Source organism: Chelmon rostratus, chromosome 6 (assembly GCF_017976325.1).
Source record: "Chelmon rostratus isolate fCheRos1 chromosome 6, fCheRos1.pri, whole genome shotgun sequence".
NCBI classification, from domain to species: Eukaryota; Metazoa; Chordata; class Actinopteri; order Chaetodontiformes; family Chaetodontidae; genus Chelmon; species Chelmon rostratus.
The window spans coordinates 9368721-9383604 of record NC_055663.1 but is presented as its reverse complement, the minus strand read 5'-3'; the positions used below and the strand labels follow the sequence as shown (position 1 = coordinate 9383604).

Below are 14884 nucleotides of genomic sequence, written 5' to 3'. Positions count from 1 at the left end.
TTTTGGAATCAGGGTTGTTTTATTAACATCTCCAGGACACACAGACACAGGAAGAGGCCTCGAGTCCCTCAGGACCAGACCGCTCCATAAACTGTCCATTCATCTCAGCCACACGAGAACACAGATGGTCAGGTCATGTGGACACATCAGACAAACAGCTATTCATGTGTCCATAAGAGCACAATCATGAGCAACGGCAGGATATAATGGGAAGCATAGCAAAGACATATTTAAGATAATATATTTTAAACTTGGTACCAATATGGTACCCTGTAAATTAACAGATTTGTATCCGTGGAAAACTAAATTATAAGTTAACAAAGTGTTAACTGGACTTCATATTGCTGGTCATTGAATACACACAAGAGGAAATGTCCAAAACCTGACTGGAAATTTGGGGATTTCAGGAGGACTTGCAATCCAAGTGCAGCCCCCAAACAGATGGTGGAGTTGAATGAACGCTTCACCTCTTTAATTGATTCCTGTCATAAGGAGCCTTCTGAGACCAAATGAGTTCCATGTTTTAAAGTCTGTATTTTGCTGTGTTGGTGTGAATTTAGTTAGCATCAGTGGATGTCCAGTGATTTCGTTGAGTTTCCACCAAGCTGTCAGAGTCCGGCTATGAAACTATTCATATTGTTTAACATTCAGCCATGGGTGTTGTCATAGTTGGTTCTCTCGTAGCCATTTTTTGCTATATATTGTCAATGGATTGCACAGTGATATAATCTGAATTTAGTTAACGATGAGCTTTCGGTGTAAAACTAGTCTGATGTAGGTTAGACCTGGGTCATGGAAAAAAATGCAATTTATTTTTGTAGTAAGGATGCTTTTTCGGCTGCTAATCTTCCATTCAAATTAACTGATTTGTCATCAACTGAAGAAATGAAGAAATTAAGAACCTGATGACTTAACTCTCTCAGATACGAGGTAGTTGCTTTGCTTAGTTTCATACCAAAAATATGTTTTGTATCATATGACATGATTTGTGGTCTGATACCTTGTAATGATATTACATATTACTTTTGATAATGTATAGCCTAAATGATTTAATTTCTTAATACAGTCAATATTAAAAAATGAAAAACAAAAAGAACAAAAAATTAGGCTCGGCCCATGGCTGTCAGGCAGCAGATCTACACCTGAATAGGACTCAACCAACAATTAACTCACCCTGAGCAGCTTCTACCCTTTGTGCTTAAACGGGAAGATCTTGCTCCGGACCAACCACAAATTCTAATCACTTAAGATCCAACACAGGAATATCAATAAAAGCTGTTTAGGCTACTTAAAAAATGAAAATATTAAAAAACCTCCGTAGTCTACACAAAATGGTATAGTCCAAGTTCCCTCCACTATGAAGCCTACTGAAGGCTTGTTCTTCCTGTTTGGCTGTCTGGACACATGACCAGCAGGTAACATGGATTAATGCTCATACACCAAATGTAATTGCTACTTAAAGTCAAATATAGCCGATATTATTTATTCAAACCCCTAAAAACTCATCTCTGTTTATCAAAATGTTGTATTTAGAACATTTTTCCATGAAAAGAATCCCTTCATTGCCTTAAAACTGCTAAGATGTAACTCTACATCTTTGCCTTCATTTCGTATGCACAGATCTATGAATATGCAAATTGTCCCGGCCTCCATCATGTTATGCGCAATGACAATAAAGGCAATCTTGAATCTTGAATCTTATGTTAAGGCATGTTTTCTTCATGAAGAACTCCAAAGTCATGAGAACGTTTCTGCCATCATCCTCTTCAGCAGCTCAGCTGTCTGACAAAACTGTTTCCAGTAACGTTTGCTGTAACTTTCTTCACGAACATCTCTGAGCCATATAAAGTGTCCTGTCAGCGCATGAATCATCATGTAACTTGGCAGGCTATTGTTGGCCATCTGAACCTTGCTTCTCCTCTGGTTCCCCTCATTTCACTGTAGTCCCACCACGTGAACTCTTGGGATTGGCTCCATATGTGACGTAAAATCCTCGTTGTCTGTTTCTGAGACTGTCATTGGTCTCCTGCAGTTCCCCGGTAAATCTGCTCAGCAATGGTGCTGACTGCTTAGCTCGCTTATGACATGTTTTTGTAGTACAGGAAAAACATCATATGGATGTTAACAAGGTTAAAAACCTGATTTTCATTGGAGATGGGTTCTTTAAACAAGTTTGTATTGGAGAAAGATGGAAAACAAAGAAAATTTTGTGTTACTGTAGACTGTGGTTAACATTACAGTAAGTGGTCTGAACTTTACAACAGACCGTAACAAGTGTGTGTGCTTTTATTTTTGTGTGTATTAACAGGTTTGACCTTTCAGACAAAGATTACTTCTTTGACAGCAAAACCAGGAGTTCAATAGTAAGTCCCCTGAAGTTTGTCTGTGATGTGAACAGCAAACTGTCCATTTACACACGACTGTGGTTTTTAACACATTTAGGTCGATACAGTGTAGATTACATCATGAAGCAAACGCTGAGCCTGGCAGCTGCTTGTTGTCTGTGATGAGGGGAAGGGTCCATTCTGTCCCGCAGTGTTTTATTTATTACATTTCAACCAGGCTACAAATGCACGCACAGACTGCTGGGACTGATAGTTTGGTATTGTACAGGGGGGTTTATCCAGCCCCTACATATGTATGCATTTGCAGTATTTATGTAAAATATTAGCTTTTACTCTCAGTCCCACAGAGTTCAAGCGCTGTCAACATTCACAACCATTTAGCTCCTTTTGAAAATAAACAACCAGGAGTTTAATTGAGGTCATTATTGCTACTTCAGGTTAGAGCTTTACCATCATTTTATCTTTATATTGATTGCCAGAAACTTGAACACATTTTAATTGTTATGAATATTTTCTTCAGCAGCCTGATGGATTAAACTCAGTTCTTGTCTTTTTTTTATTCCCTTCAAGGTTTTTGAAATACTAAAGAGAACAAAATGCAAGGCCAAGTACAGCATGGGTAAGCCTGGATCTCCATCTGTCTCACTGCTTGACAAAACAACCTTGCACAAGATAAGATTATTATTTTTTTATTAGAAATCTGATCCTACAGTGCTTCCTAATTGTAATCCAGGTCTCTAATATCTGGTTGTCTTTGACAGTAGTGGGTAGAATATGAAAATCTTTAGACAAGTACAATAACTCCCATAAACCAACTGCACAAGTAAAAGTAAAAAGAGTCAAAACCAAGTCTCAAGTCTTTGGTCACATCAAGTTTTTTTTTTTTTTGTAACAAGTGTTTCACCTGCTGTGCATCGGGTTAGATATAGCCACCGTGCAACATGGTTATTTCTAGGGAATGCACTTTGCCTTGCATGTTTATTACCTCCAATTTAGATATTTCTGTTCATTACAATTATTTTACTTTTTTTTTTTTTTTTTTTTTTACCGACTTGAAAGTGTAAATAAGATCACATGCAGCATGGCCCTTTGCATGGCATTGTCAGTCTGTCCACTTTGGTCCTGACTGAAATATCCCAACAACTATAGAATGAATTTCCGTGACGGAGGAAAAAGAAAGAAGGTGACTGTGTGTATAATCACTGCTGTCACAATTATTTAGTTCATACAAAAAGAGAAATGATGAGGCACACTTTATTATAATTCAAGTAATGGATTTCACATGCAAATAAGTGGACAAACTAAAGCTCTATATGTAACAGCGACTCACAGTATTTACCTTTGTTTTCCTCTGTTCTCTTCTATTACTTGAACTTCATGATACTCATTGGTCGACATAAATTCCTTCACCTATTTATCTTCAATAAGCTGAAATCAATGCAATCCACAGATGTAGTGGTTGGGCACAAAACCATCGTGGGGTGCCTGCTGTTGGCATAGTTCAGATTGTTCCGGCTCTGAATGACTCTGCTGGGGTCACGCTTGCTGATCATGGGCATAAAGCTGTGGGACATTTACACCTGCCTCTGTTTGTTTTCTCTTGGCAGGTATCACCAGTCTCCTGGGTAGTGGTGTCTATACAGCAGCTTACCCTCTTCATGATGTGAGTAGTGCCTGGCACCAATAGATTATCATACTAGGTGGCTCTAGTTCCAAAGAGGGTCTATATGCTTTTGTACGGAAGTCGTAGTTACATTTTTGTAATCACTGCAAGTTGAGGTGAAAAGAAATAATGCAAATTAGGAAATTTCTGTAGCTCCACCCTTTCTTCAAATGAATCCATCTCAGATGATTAAACCCTGTTCACAATTCCCAGCTGTTATATATAGTAAGCTCTTTTCTTTTCCTTTTCAGGGTGATATCAATGAGGAGAGTGCAGAGCCCAATGACAGAAAGGTGAGAAAGTTTTTCTATTTTTCTACATTTATGGAAGCCAGTATAGCAGTCTTCAGAGTGGTGTTCATCTTTTATATTTGTACAGCTTTATATACTTAGAGACGTGTAGATCTGACACTGAGACGCACCCGAACCACAAAATAATCTGTCACCACTTCAGTTTACGTTTGGAGCACAAACAGATTTGGTCTGCTTGAATATGTTATTGTGCGTCAGTCCGTGTGATGTTTTTTTTTTTTTTTTTTTTTCCTCTTGCAATATAACCCGTACATGTGGATCACCTGCTGCTGGGGTCCAAAGTATGCTTTGAATATATTTATTTTTCGATATGTCTGGAATCCTCCATTGCCATGCCAACAAACAATGAATTGATCCTATAAACAAGTATTCTGTCATATTCAAAGCTTCATGTATATTATTCCTCTGTGCCATAGAGCTACGATGTTGTCAAAAGCTATTAAAGACACATCAATGAGCCACACCAGCCAGTTCTGAGTTACTGCAACATGCACTGTCCTGCTGCTGAAAATACTCACCAATATACACCAAATGTGTACTAATCCACTGCTGAAAATAAGGCACTATTTACAGCAGTGGAATGATACACAAAAGAGTATTTAGAATTACATTAGATGAACCATTAGAGCCAACAGTACAGTTTATAGTTTCTGCGAATTCAACTCAGACATGCACTTCACAGCTGATGTTCAGCAGTAGGGAGGTGAATGTACTGTGTGGTTTAGACATGAAGTTACAGTTCATTGTCAAGGAAATGGGAGAGGGAACTCCACACAACTATTGTATTTAAGACAGTATAAAGGCTAAAGACATGATAAAACTGTATCAATAATGTAACAACATACTGTGGATTGTCTTCCTCAGCTTTTGTATGAGGAGTGGGCAAACTACAGTGTCTTCTACAAATACCAGCCAATCGGACTTGTGCGGTAAGGACATATTTCTTTAGGTATATAATTTACTGCCATCATCCTTGTCTGCCCGCCGCTCTGATATTAAAGTACTCCTCCTATTCATCAGGCAGAGCTTTCATTTTGAAAATTCCAGCTCATCGATTTGTACATGTATACTTTTGTATCATACATTATTAAATAACGAAGCCATAATTATGTGCCAGGGTGTAATGTGTAATTCTGCCACCAGATGGCACAAGATCCAGAAATAACGTCACCATCCTTTTGAAGATTTCAGGCAAAAATCAGCACTTTTGCAGAAGACAGGTTGTTGTGCTGTGTAGAGGAGTATTTCACTCAGAAATTAAAAAGAAGTCCATATTGTAGACAGTCCTTATCGAGGCCCAACTTCTATGCCTGTTCATAAACTGAACTAGAACACATAAAACCTCAGTTAGTAGCATTGATTGATTTGGTCACAGAGATGTTCCGTTCATGAGGCCAGAGACTTTCTACCACTTTGTGTCTGCATGTAGAAACGAAATAGTCGTCCACAAGATGCAACCAAGGCCTTAAACAATGGAGGCAGTATGTCAGGATGTGAAGCTGGGTCACCAGCAGACATGTTAAGATACTATGTAATTTCAGTATCAGCTGTGGATGGGCAATAAGTGGCTCAGCCAATGGCGATGTTGCTGCTTCTGCCTCGGTAGCTGGGCAAGAGTGAGAGAGACTGGATACGTCCAGAGGGACATGTTCTCCCCTCTCTCCCTTTCATTATGTTACATCCCCATGTCAACATGTCAGCACCATAGTATTCTATTAACACGAATCGCCTGTCAACCTACCACCCATGCCTCACATGAGTAAAAAAAAAAAAAAAAAAAAATGCACACTTTATGCTGAAGCAAGCAGGCGGACTGTAAAATGCAGGAGGTGCTTTCACAGACAGAGTTCAGAGGAGCCACATAAATCCGGCTTTAAGCCATTAAGTTAGCTTAAAGTTAATAATACATTATTATTTTTTTATATAACTGTACAGTTTGTTAGCTTCGTTCTTATTGCTGCCCTGTGAATGAGGTTGCTTTGAGTGCATCTGCACAGCTCATCACCTGCATTCCCACAGCAATCCACAACTGCTGTAATTAACACGATGCAAGTTTGAGTACTGCTTGATGAACTGTCAGATTTTAAAGATAGATAAACATTCATTCTCACTGTTTGCGGAGAGTGAATGAGGGGATGAGGAGAGAGGAGGCAGAGCTGAGGGAGAAAATCTGGGTGCAACAGTGGAAACAGACACAGGAAGGAAGTAAAGACGGTACAACACACTCATCAGGATGGAGGAGATTCACAACCAGCCATTAGTCAGGTGATAGACGTGCTGTAGGTTGTAGGTGTCTACTTGTTATGTAATCTTTTGACAGTGTAATGTCGTCTTACAAGCTTTTACAAAACAACGGCATAAGTAGGCCTTCACACATTACACAATCAAAACCAGCCAATAAGGTAATTAACTCAAAGCATGAATACCACGACACCAAACACAAATAAACCTGATGATCATATTTGATGTGATGATAGAAATGATCCATATTTCAGACAGCATGTTGATATCTCATTAGGACATGGACAAAGGTGTGTTTCAGCTATCAAAAGAGCACCACAGAGCCTTCAAAAGAGGCGCTAATGATGTCTATCAACTCCAGCAATTAATTTTATATTTCTGCATCCACCAGCGTCCTCTTTTAACTCAGGCTGTTTTAAGGCATGTCTGAATCCCTGCTTACATTTTATTCAGGATTTCACAACCCTGGACCACCAAACTCAGTACAGCTCAGAGTGCCATGTACTGATACCAGCATGTTAGTTTTGTCTGACTAATAAAAATGATTTACATCTTTTTTGTGCTGTTTAGGAAGTACTTTGGTGAGAAGATTGGTCTGTACTTTGCCTGGTTGGGTCTGTATACCCAGATGCTGATTCCTGCCTCTCTCGTGGGGGTCATTGTCTTTCTGTATGGATGTGCAACAGTCGATGACAACATACCAAGGTAAAGAAAAAAAACACGTGTACACACACATGCACATTGTTTAGAAAGCTCTCAACCTTCCAGGAGTGGGTCAGAGATTCTGTAGGAAAACACCTCTAGTTTGGAAGATGAATTTTGGGTTTGCTGTACCCTGAAGATGCTGCAGGAAAATGGGGCTCTGTATGTAACGCATAGACATGAGATTGATTTTGACCTTGATCTCACTTTTGTAAAGAAATCAAAAAAGTGTAATTCACGAAAGGTTGGATTCTTCTACCAGGTAAATTAAATATTAGGACTCAACAATATGTAAAGTTAACTATTTGTGTAAAGTGTTTAAAAGTACAAGAGTTAAAAAACATCAGAGTGGATGAAGAAAAGTAAAAAAGAAGAAACGGAGAGAGAGGGGGGAGAGAAAGGAAACAGGTTGATGAATGAGCTGAGAAACGAGGGCCTCCTCCTCTTCCTCCACCTGCCTCTCGTCATCCACAGGATATTATGACACATGCTGCTGGCTCACATTTGCACTCAATGCAGACACACACACCACACACGCTCAGCACGAGTGTTAATATCAGGGTCTCGCCCTGGCCCATAACCACTCAGTAAGACAAACCAGACCCCCTGTCTGTCTGGTCCTGAATGGTCCCGGTGTGGTCAGCACTGTGCAGCTTCAGGAAGCTGACAGCTTCAATGAGACGAGCTGATAGAAATCATTCCAACAGCGGATATAGAGTTCTTATAACCATTATAAAGATGTTCATTTCGTATTTAAAATGTTCATCATTCTTTTCTATGTACTTTCACTTAAGAAATATTTGATCAGCAGTCTGTTAATTGCAACCACTAACACTGGGCATGCAGGTATTGTGTGAATACATCAAACTTGGGTGCAAACATTTTACTTCATATTAAACTATATTAATATTGTGTTTTATAGAAGTTGGCAGTTTCCAAGTGTTTGCACACGATTTCCTCGCTGAAGTCAGCAGTAAACTTAAGGAGAACAGGAAGAAAATTCTCAAGGAGAAACAGACATGTTTGCAGACACCGTATCTTACCGGGATGAGGAATCACTGAGGAAATGGACCGCACTTCTACAATAACGTAAACAGGAGTGATAGAGGAAATGAAAGAGAGAGGACACGTCGTGGACCTGGGCTCACTGGAGCAAACCAGGCAGGGATCACGGCGAAATTTAGAGAGGCTCAGAGATATTTCCAGCAAGAGCGAGTATAAACACAGTTTTAATGGAAATAAAATTGAGTCCATCAGCGTACTTTTTTCTCTTAAGTGTTTGTAAGAGTACAGATAATACTGTAAATCCCAGCACATAAACACAGTCACACTCTAAACGGGTGGGCACCCATGCAGACCTCCTCCTAATTTAACTATATTTAATTTATCCATTCCGGTTCGTATCCGATCAATAAATTACTCCAATCTGTCAAATCAAAAAGGGAAAAAAAAGTCTTTGTGGACATCAAAAAAGGAAAATGATAATATAATTCAACACGTGACACCATCCCTTCATGAAAACTAATGACAGTGATTTGTAGTTAGTATTGGCATGTTTATGCTGCCCTCTGCTGAACAACACTGAAATACAACACACCTCATCACTTTGTTTAGTGTTGTGAGTTGAACTTTCATGTTCATAGAAAGTCGATGTCACAATGAAAAACAAGTAATTCAGTTATTACAGACAAGAAGCTAAATAATTTTCTTTGAAATGTATACATAAAAAATACATGTAATAATGTGTATTGTATTTCACTTTTGTTCTTTGATTATTATCTAAGCATTTTCGGCGACTGACCTCATTAAGAAGAGTAAACCTTACTTATTTCTTTACTGGCTGAGAAGCAGTCAGCTGTAAGCTGGCTCCATCACCTGCTGAAGGAAAAACAGTCCCTGTTTCTGTTGAGCTGCATGATCAAGGGCCACAGCTTGTAGTACATTGGTAGCTGGTTATGGTTAGGGTCAGTCTTCAGGAAATAAATCTAAGTCTGAGTAAAGTCTCCAGAAGTAATGGATACACGGCTGTACATGTGTGTGTGTACGTGTTGTTTTCCAGCATGGAGATCTGCCACCCGCGGAACAACATCACCATGTGTCCGCTGTGTGACACAGCGTGCAGCTACTGGAAACTGAGCACAGCCTGTGGAACCGCCCGGGCCAGTCACCTGTTCGACAACCCTGCCACTGTTTTCTTCTCTATATTCATGGCTCTGTGGGGTGAGCGAACACACAGCGGCCAACTCAAAACACAAAACAACAACTTTACATGTTCTACCGAGCCACTCTGGAGGCTGTGGATTGTGGTGCTGTTGAGCTGACTCATCATTAAACCATGTCTTCCTCACTTATTGTTACTACATCAGTCAAGCTCTCTATTCTAATGCTGCATGTTCACTTGACAACTAACATGAATTTACACCTTGAAATGTATGTAATTTTTTTTAAAACTGGTACTTCATTTCAGACAGAAGTAGACAAAAGCAGCACTAGCTCCCTGGGTTAGTACTGCAGGTAGTGAGCTGGTTAGCTGGCGTGCTAAGAAGAGATGACACATGAGAGGTATTGATGGGTTGAAGTTAAATGTAATAATAAGGGTGATTTCAGGTGGTGCTCGGTGTTTGTGTACCTTTACCACTTGATAACCCTGTTTTTACCTGAGGCAGATAGACTGAGAATTGCCCTCTTTACCTTACTTCAAGTTATTTACCTAAACAAATAGTCGTCACCTATATCATCCAACCATGTAGCTGTTGTACTGAACACCACCAATCTCTCTCATTCAAAGCTGCCATGTTCATGGAGCACTGGAAGAGGAGGCAGATGAGACTGAACCATGAATGGGACTTGACTGGGTTTGAAGATGAGGAGGTGAGTGGTGTCCAAACCAATTTACCAAAGACTTCAGCAAACACATGTGACCACAACCATTGTACTATAAGACCTGTTACTGTTAAGATTTTCCTGATAAAATGAAATGACATTCACAATCAAATCAATTAAGTGTGGTATTGGCTACTGCTGACTTATTAAATTGTGGGCAGGTTACCAGTTGGGAGCTATATTATATGTATATACTAATTTAAGTGTAACGCTCATGTTTTAGTTTTAGAATAATAAATGTTCATATTGATGAAAAGTTCTATATTGAAAACAATATACATATAACAAAAGTGGACTTTCCTTGTCATTATGATTTTAAACACATCCAGGATGTGATGTGGAAGATAATAATAATAAAAAAAATGGTTATTTTTGATGTATGGTTGTAGCATTATCCAGGTTTCTGTACAGAAGTGTCTTGGACTCCACAGCTGCAGGTGTTCTCAGTATGAGACGTTCACTAATGGATGTAGACACTTTAACCTCAACATTGACTTCACAAGTTAATGTTGAGGTTTTTTAGCACTGTGGAGAGTAAAACAAGCACTCTGCTTGCTCTCATTTATTAACTGAAAGCACTGATTGCTGTTTGTGATCCTTTATTATTTAATATTTTAGTATTAAGAGAAATATTGAAATGTAATAATCAGTAAAATTGATGTTGTCTGTTTTAACTAACACTACAAACCCCTCCTCCTCTTTGTCCACCCTCCTCTCTCTCTTCCTCTCTGGGTTTACTTTTCACAGGAAGCTCTCAAGGTTTGGATAAATTCCTATTACCACATACACTCCTCTCTTTTCTCCTTGTAGCCTTTCTGCTGCTGCCAGCCTCTGATCACAACACATCACGCAAGACTTGTGCGTTACTGTGAATGGGACTGCAGTCTTTGTTCTTCTTAGCATTAGGAGAGCCAGGCCAAACAGTACCAGAATTTCTTCAGTCACAAAAAAATCTGTCCCTATTTTCCCACCTGCACCATATTACATCACCCTCAGGTTGCTCTAGAAAACCGTGTGAATGCTGGTCTGAAGTATGTATGAGGTCAACACATTCCCACCACACGTTTTTCACCAGTTTATATGGGAAATGGTTATGCATGGTTTTTGTACTCATGCATTGTTTATATATCTGGCTCCTTGATGGGGCATTTTAATAATATAAGCTCAGAAAGTTGATTTGAAGAATGTGTGGTGAGAATTTGTGCAGAGCGGTGGCCTGTCCAGCTTCCCCCCGTTAACTAAAATGTTAAAGCTTTTCCACACTATCGCACTCCATATGTGAGCGATCCTACCGGAGAACAAAGAGTTGCTTCATATCAGCATCACTTTGATGGCTTTATCGCTCTTGCTTCTCTCTGACAGTCACACTGAATGGATCCTGGGATGGATGCAGGAAAACCACGTACTATTACAGGAGATGGACTAAAGAAGGCAAATGGGATGACCTTAAAACACATTTCCTCCTAACAACAACACGTAAACTACAGCCTCAGAAGTAGTCATCAGGTGGAATCAGCACACACACAGAAAGAGAAATAATTGGTGCTTATTCATGGCAGAAAGTTTGCAAACATGTGATTTTTCACCCACAGCTTTGAAATATGCCAGATAAATGTTTAATGTACAAGTAATAACACTTTTTTTCAAGCTAAGAACATCCCACTTCCAGGTTCCATAAACTACAGCTGCTGTAACTGCTGTCATCTTTAACAGTACGATATTTCCTCTCTTTAAGTGTTGTGGTTATTTCCTGACCTTTCACCTCAAGCTTTTTTTCCTCTCTAGCTTTGAGTGTTCACTTCCTTGCCTTGCACAACATTTCTTTTCAAATCTGTTTTGTTATAAAACACGTGTAGTGTTTCAGGTGGTGAGCATGACTGGAATCTGCTGTTGTGCTCATTTAAAGACATTCTGCATCCCGGAAGCAGTCAGAGAAAACAGGTGCTGCCTGTTAGTGGAGGAGGGGTTAATGGGGTGTGTGGGGCAGTGGAGGGGAGGAAAGGGTTGGTGGGACAAGCCAGTTCCCTGAGGTCCAAGCACCTGACGCAACTTGGACAGCACACTGTCTCGGGGGAACCAGGGTGACAAGGCCATCCCTGAACAGGGCTTTAAATAGCTGTTTTAGTGTGCAGTTGTTTGGACTGAGATGCTCTCTTGTGGTCTAACACTGCCAAGAGCTGCTCCATCCTCAGACTGCAAGGACTGTGGAGTCTGAGTCTGTGCTATAACTCTTCTCAACTGGAAGGAGCAGACCTACACCAAAGCCGATAGTCCTTTATATGCAATTTATGTGATGAAAGAATGTCAGTCAATATTTATGCTTTTGTGTGGATTCACAAAGAAAACTGAGCACTCACATGAGTTTTATGGATCTGTCCTGGAGTGTCGGAGGAATTTTGTGGAACAATGCTGCCCTCTCTTGGTAGGAAAGGAGTAGATAGTGTGTAAAACTGTTATGAGACCATCAAATAACAGAATTTGATAACTAAAGGCAAGATTTTACTCCTTATTCAAAATAAATGCGTTCTTCAATATTAAGCAGTGAGAAAACATGAAATTATGATGAGTGAGTGAATTATTTAAAAGTGTGTAGCATCACAGGTTGATGGATTTGCACCAAATTTTAGTGTCTTAGAACATCAGTGCATTTTGAACAGAGGTGGTGCTGTGTGATTTCCTTTCACCTGTATCAGTTCATACAATAGGTCTGCTTCTCTGACAAAGTCCTGTACAAAAGCCCTATAGCTGCTCAAAGTTCCCAGCAGCTTTCAGATGTATCCAGCGGTGTTTTTGGACCGCTGCTGTGTCTTCAGAGTAGATCCACACTCTGTTGGCTGGTACCTCAACCTCCTGACTCAGAGCACCACTACCTTTAAATAATCCTCACTTGATCGGCCTGAGTTTGACGCCATGGGGTTGAACAGTCCTCGAGGGGTTCTTGTGTCATTCCTGCTGACGGAGGAGGATGCACCCACTCCATTTTCTTGAACTTTGTTGACTTGGTGTGTTTTCTTGTAGGTCACATTTGTATTATGTATTTAGTGTCTTTCATTTAAATGCCTTATTGTTACAGCTCTTGGACAGAGCAGTCTCTTTTACAACAGATACAACACATGTACTGTAGTATCACCTGGTCCCTCCACTTTACCTGTTGTTCACTGTGTTTCACTGTGTATGTCTGTCTTTTCTGTTCGTGTCACCATCACAGGACCATCCCAGGGCTGAATATGAATTCAGGGTCATGCAGAAGTCTCTGAGCAAAGATCAGAAGTCACAGCACAAGGTAATTATATGGTAGGCCCTACATATTTGCATCTTTCGCTTGTGTTCATTCATGTTTTTGTCTCCTTTCAGTTCTTTTTCAGCATGTGCTTCAAACCCTTTAGTTCATGCATAAGAAGTGTCTGTGCCTGTATGTTTACTCCTGTGGCAGTGTGTTCTTTGTGACCTTAGTTACTGAGCTGTATATAGCTGAACAGCTTTGATTTGCAATTCACATATTTTGTATTAATTTCTGGGATATGTTCCACCCCCTCATGACCCTGTAAAGGCGAAGCCTAATGAATGGATTCATACACTGTACAAATTCTGTTTCAAGTCTAGCAGTGGTTCACATTGTGCCATGTTTTTATGTTTGTATATGGTGTCTGGGATGTTTCATAGAAACGTCTTGAGTATAAAAGTCTAGTATAAAATCTTAAAAGTGTCCCACTTTTCCATTAAGGCTTGGATGGAGCTGCCTCGTTGCCTTGTTTTATTCCTGTGCAAAATAAAGTGCACGGCCCCATTCCAGTGTCTTGAACTCTGTGTCAGCAAATATCGATAAAAATTCAATCTTGCAAAGCGACAAAGCTACAAAATTACAGGCTTCCCACCTATCTTGCTGGAGTAGCTAATGTGCTAGCTAATGTTAGCTGAGCACATGATTCAATGTGAAGCTAATGTTGCCTTGCTGTCACTGTTAGACTGTGTCTAAATACACAGGCAGTGAAAAGAGTTAAAACATACCCAGGCAACAGTCAGAGTAAGACACGTTATTTGTGTGGGGAGTAGTTTGTGTTTTGCTCTTACTGGTGTGTACACCATGCTGTGTACCTGGCCTCTTCAGTTGCTATGGTTACTAGCCTGCAGGTGCATGACAGCCACTCTGTGAGGAGGGCATGTAGAGGTGGAGGGAAGGGACAAGGAAGTTAAACTTAAAAAAAAAAAAAAATCCACTCTCCTCCTTGATCTAACTGCACATATAAGGTTTGTTTCAGACAATTTTTGAGAGTTAATTATCACAATACTGTGGCCATAAAAATGCCAAAAACAACATCAAATCACAAGCTGACCTACTGTGTCATGGTTATATGCATCACAGCATAGATTTCTTTGAGTATGGTTGGAATATCACATCATTCAGTTTTAATACACACCATTCAGCCAGTCAGAAACCTGTATTTTCTGTATCCTTTGGCAAAAAAGAAATGTATGTTCGAACTTGCAAACCAGACAAACAAAAGAACCAACACAGTACTGTAGATATGTCACTGTACATGGATAGTGTGCTGTAGTTCATGTCTCCTCAGAGTCTTTGGCTATCTTCCCTCTGTCTTTAGAGGACAACAAGTCTTCATAGTTTTGTAGTCGTCACAATGGATAATGCTGGCTGAAAAGGCTGAAAAATATAAAGACTTAAAGCACTCCCTGCCTTGATAAGGGATAATATAAGGGATCATTTTTATAATTAACACTGG

General features: G+C 39.8%; 1 protein-coding gene across 1 annotated transcript in view; it reads left to right on the top strand.

The window, feature by feature from the left end:
* LOC121607677 (anoctamin-1-like) overlaps nucleotides 1-14884 on the top strand; it is a 40083-nt gene that overhangs the window by 13331 nt on the left and 11868 nt on the right. The window contains exons 5-14 of the mRNA XM_041938615.1: nucleotides 2309-2363; nucleotides 2916-2964; nucleotides 3953-4008; nucleotides 4260-4301; nucleotides 5184-5248; nucleotides 7131-7265; nucleotides 9322-9482; nucleotides 10051-10133; nucleotides 10893-10904; nucleotides 13354-13428. Coding sequence (XP_041794549.1) covers nucleotides 2309-2363; nucleotides 2916-2964; nucleotides 3953-4008; nucleotides 4260-4301; nucleotides 5184-5248; nucleotides 7131-7265; nucleotides 9322-9482; nucleotides 10051-10133; nucleotides 10893-10904; nucleotides 13354-13428 — 733 coding nt within the window. The remainder of the gene's footprint in view (nucleotides 1-2308; nucleotides 2364-2915; nucleotides 2965-3952; nucleotides 4009-4259; nucleotides 4302-5183; nucleotides 5249-7130; nucleotides 7266-9321; nucleotides 9483-10050; nucleotides 10134-10892; nucleotides 10905-13353; nucleotides 13429-14884) is intronic.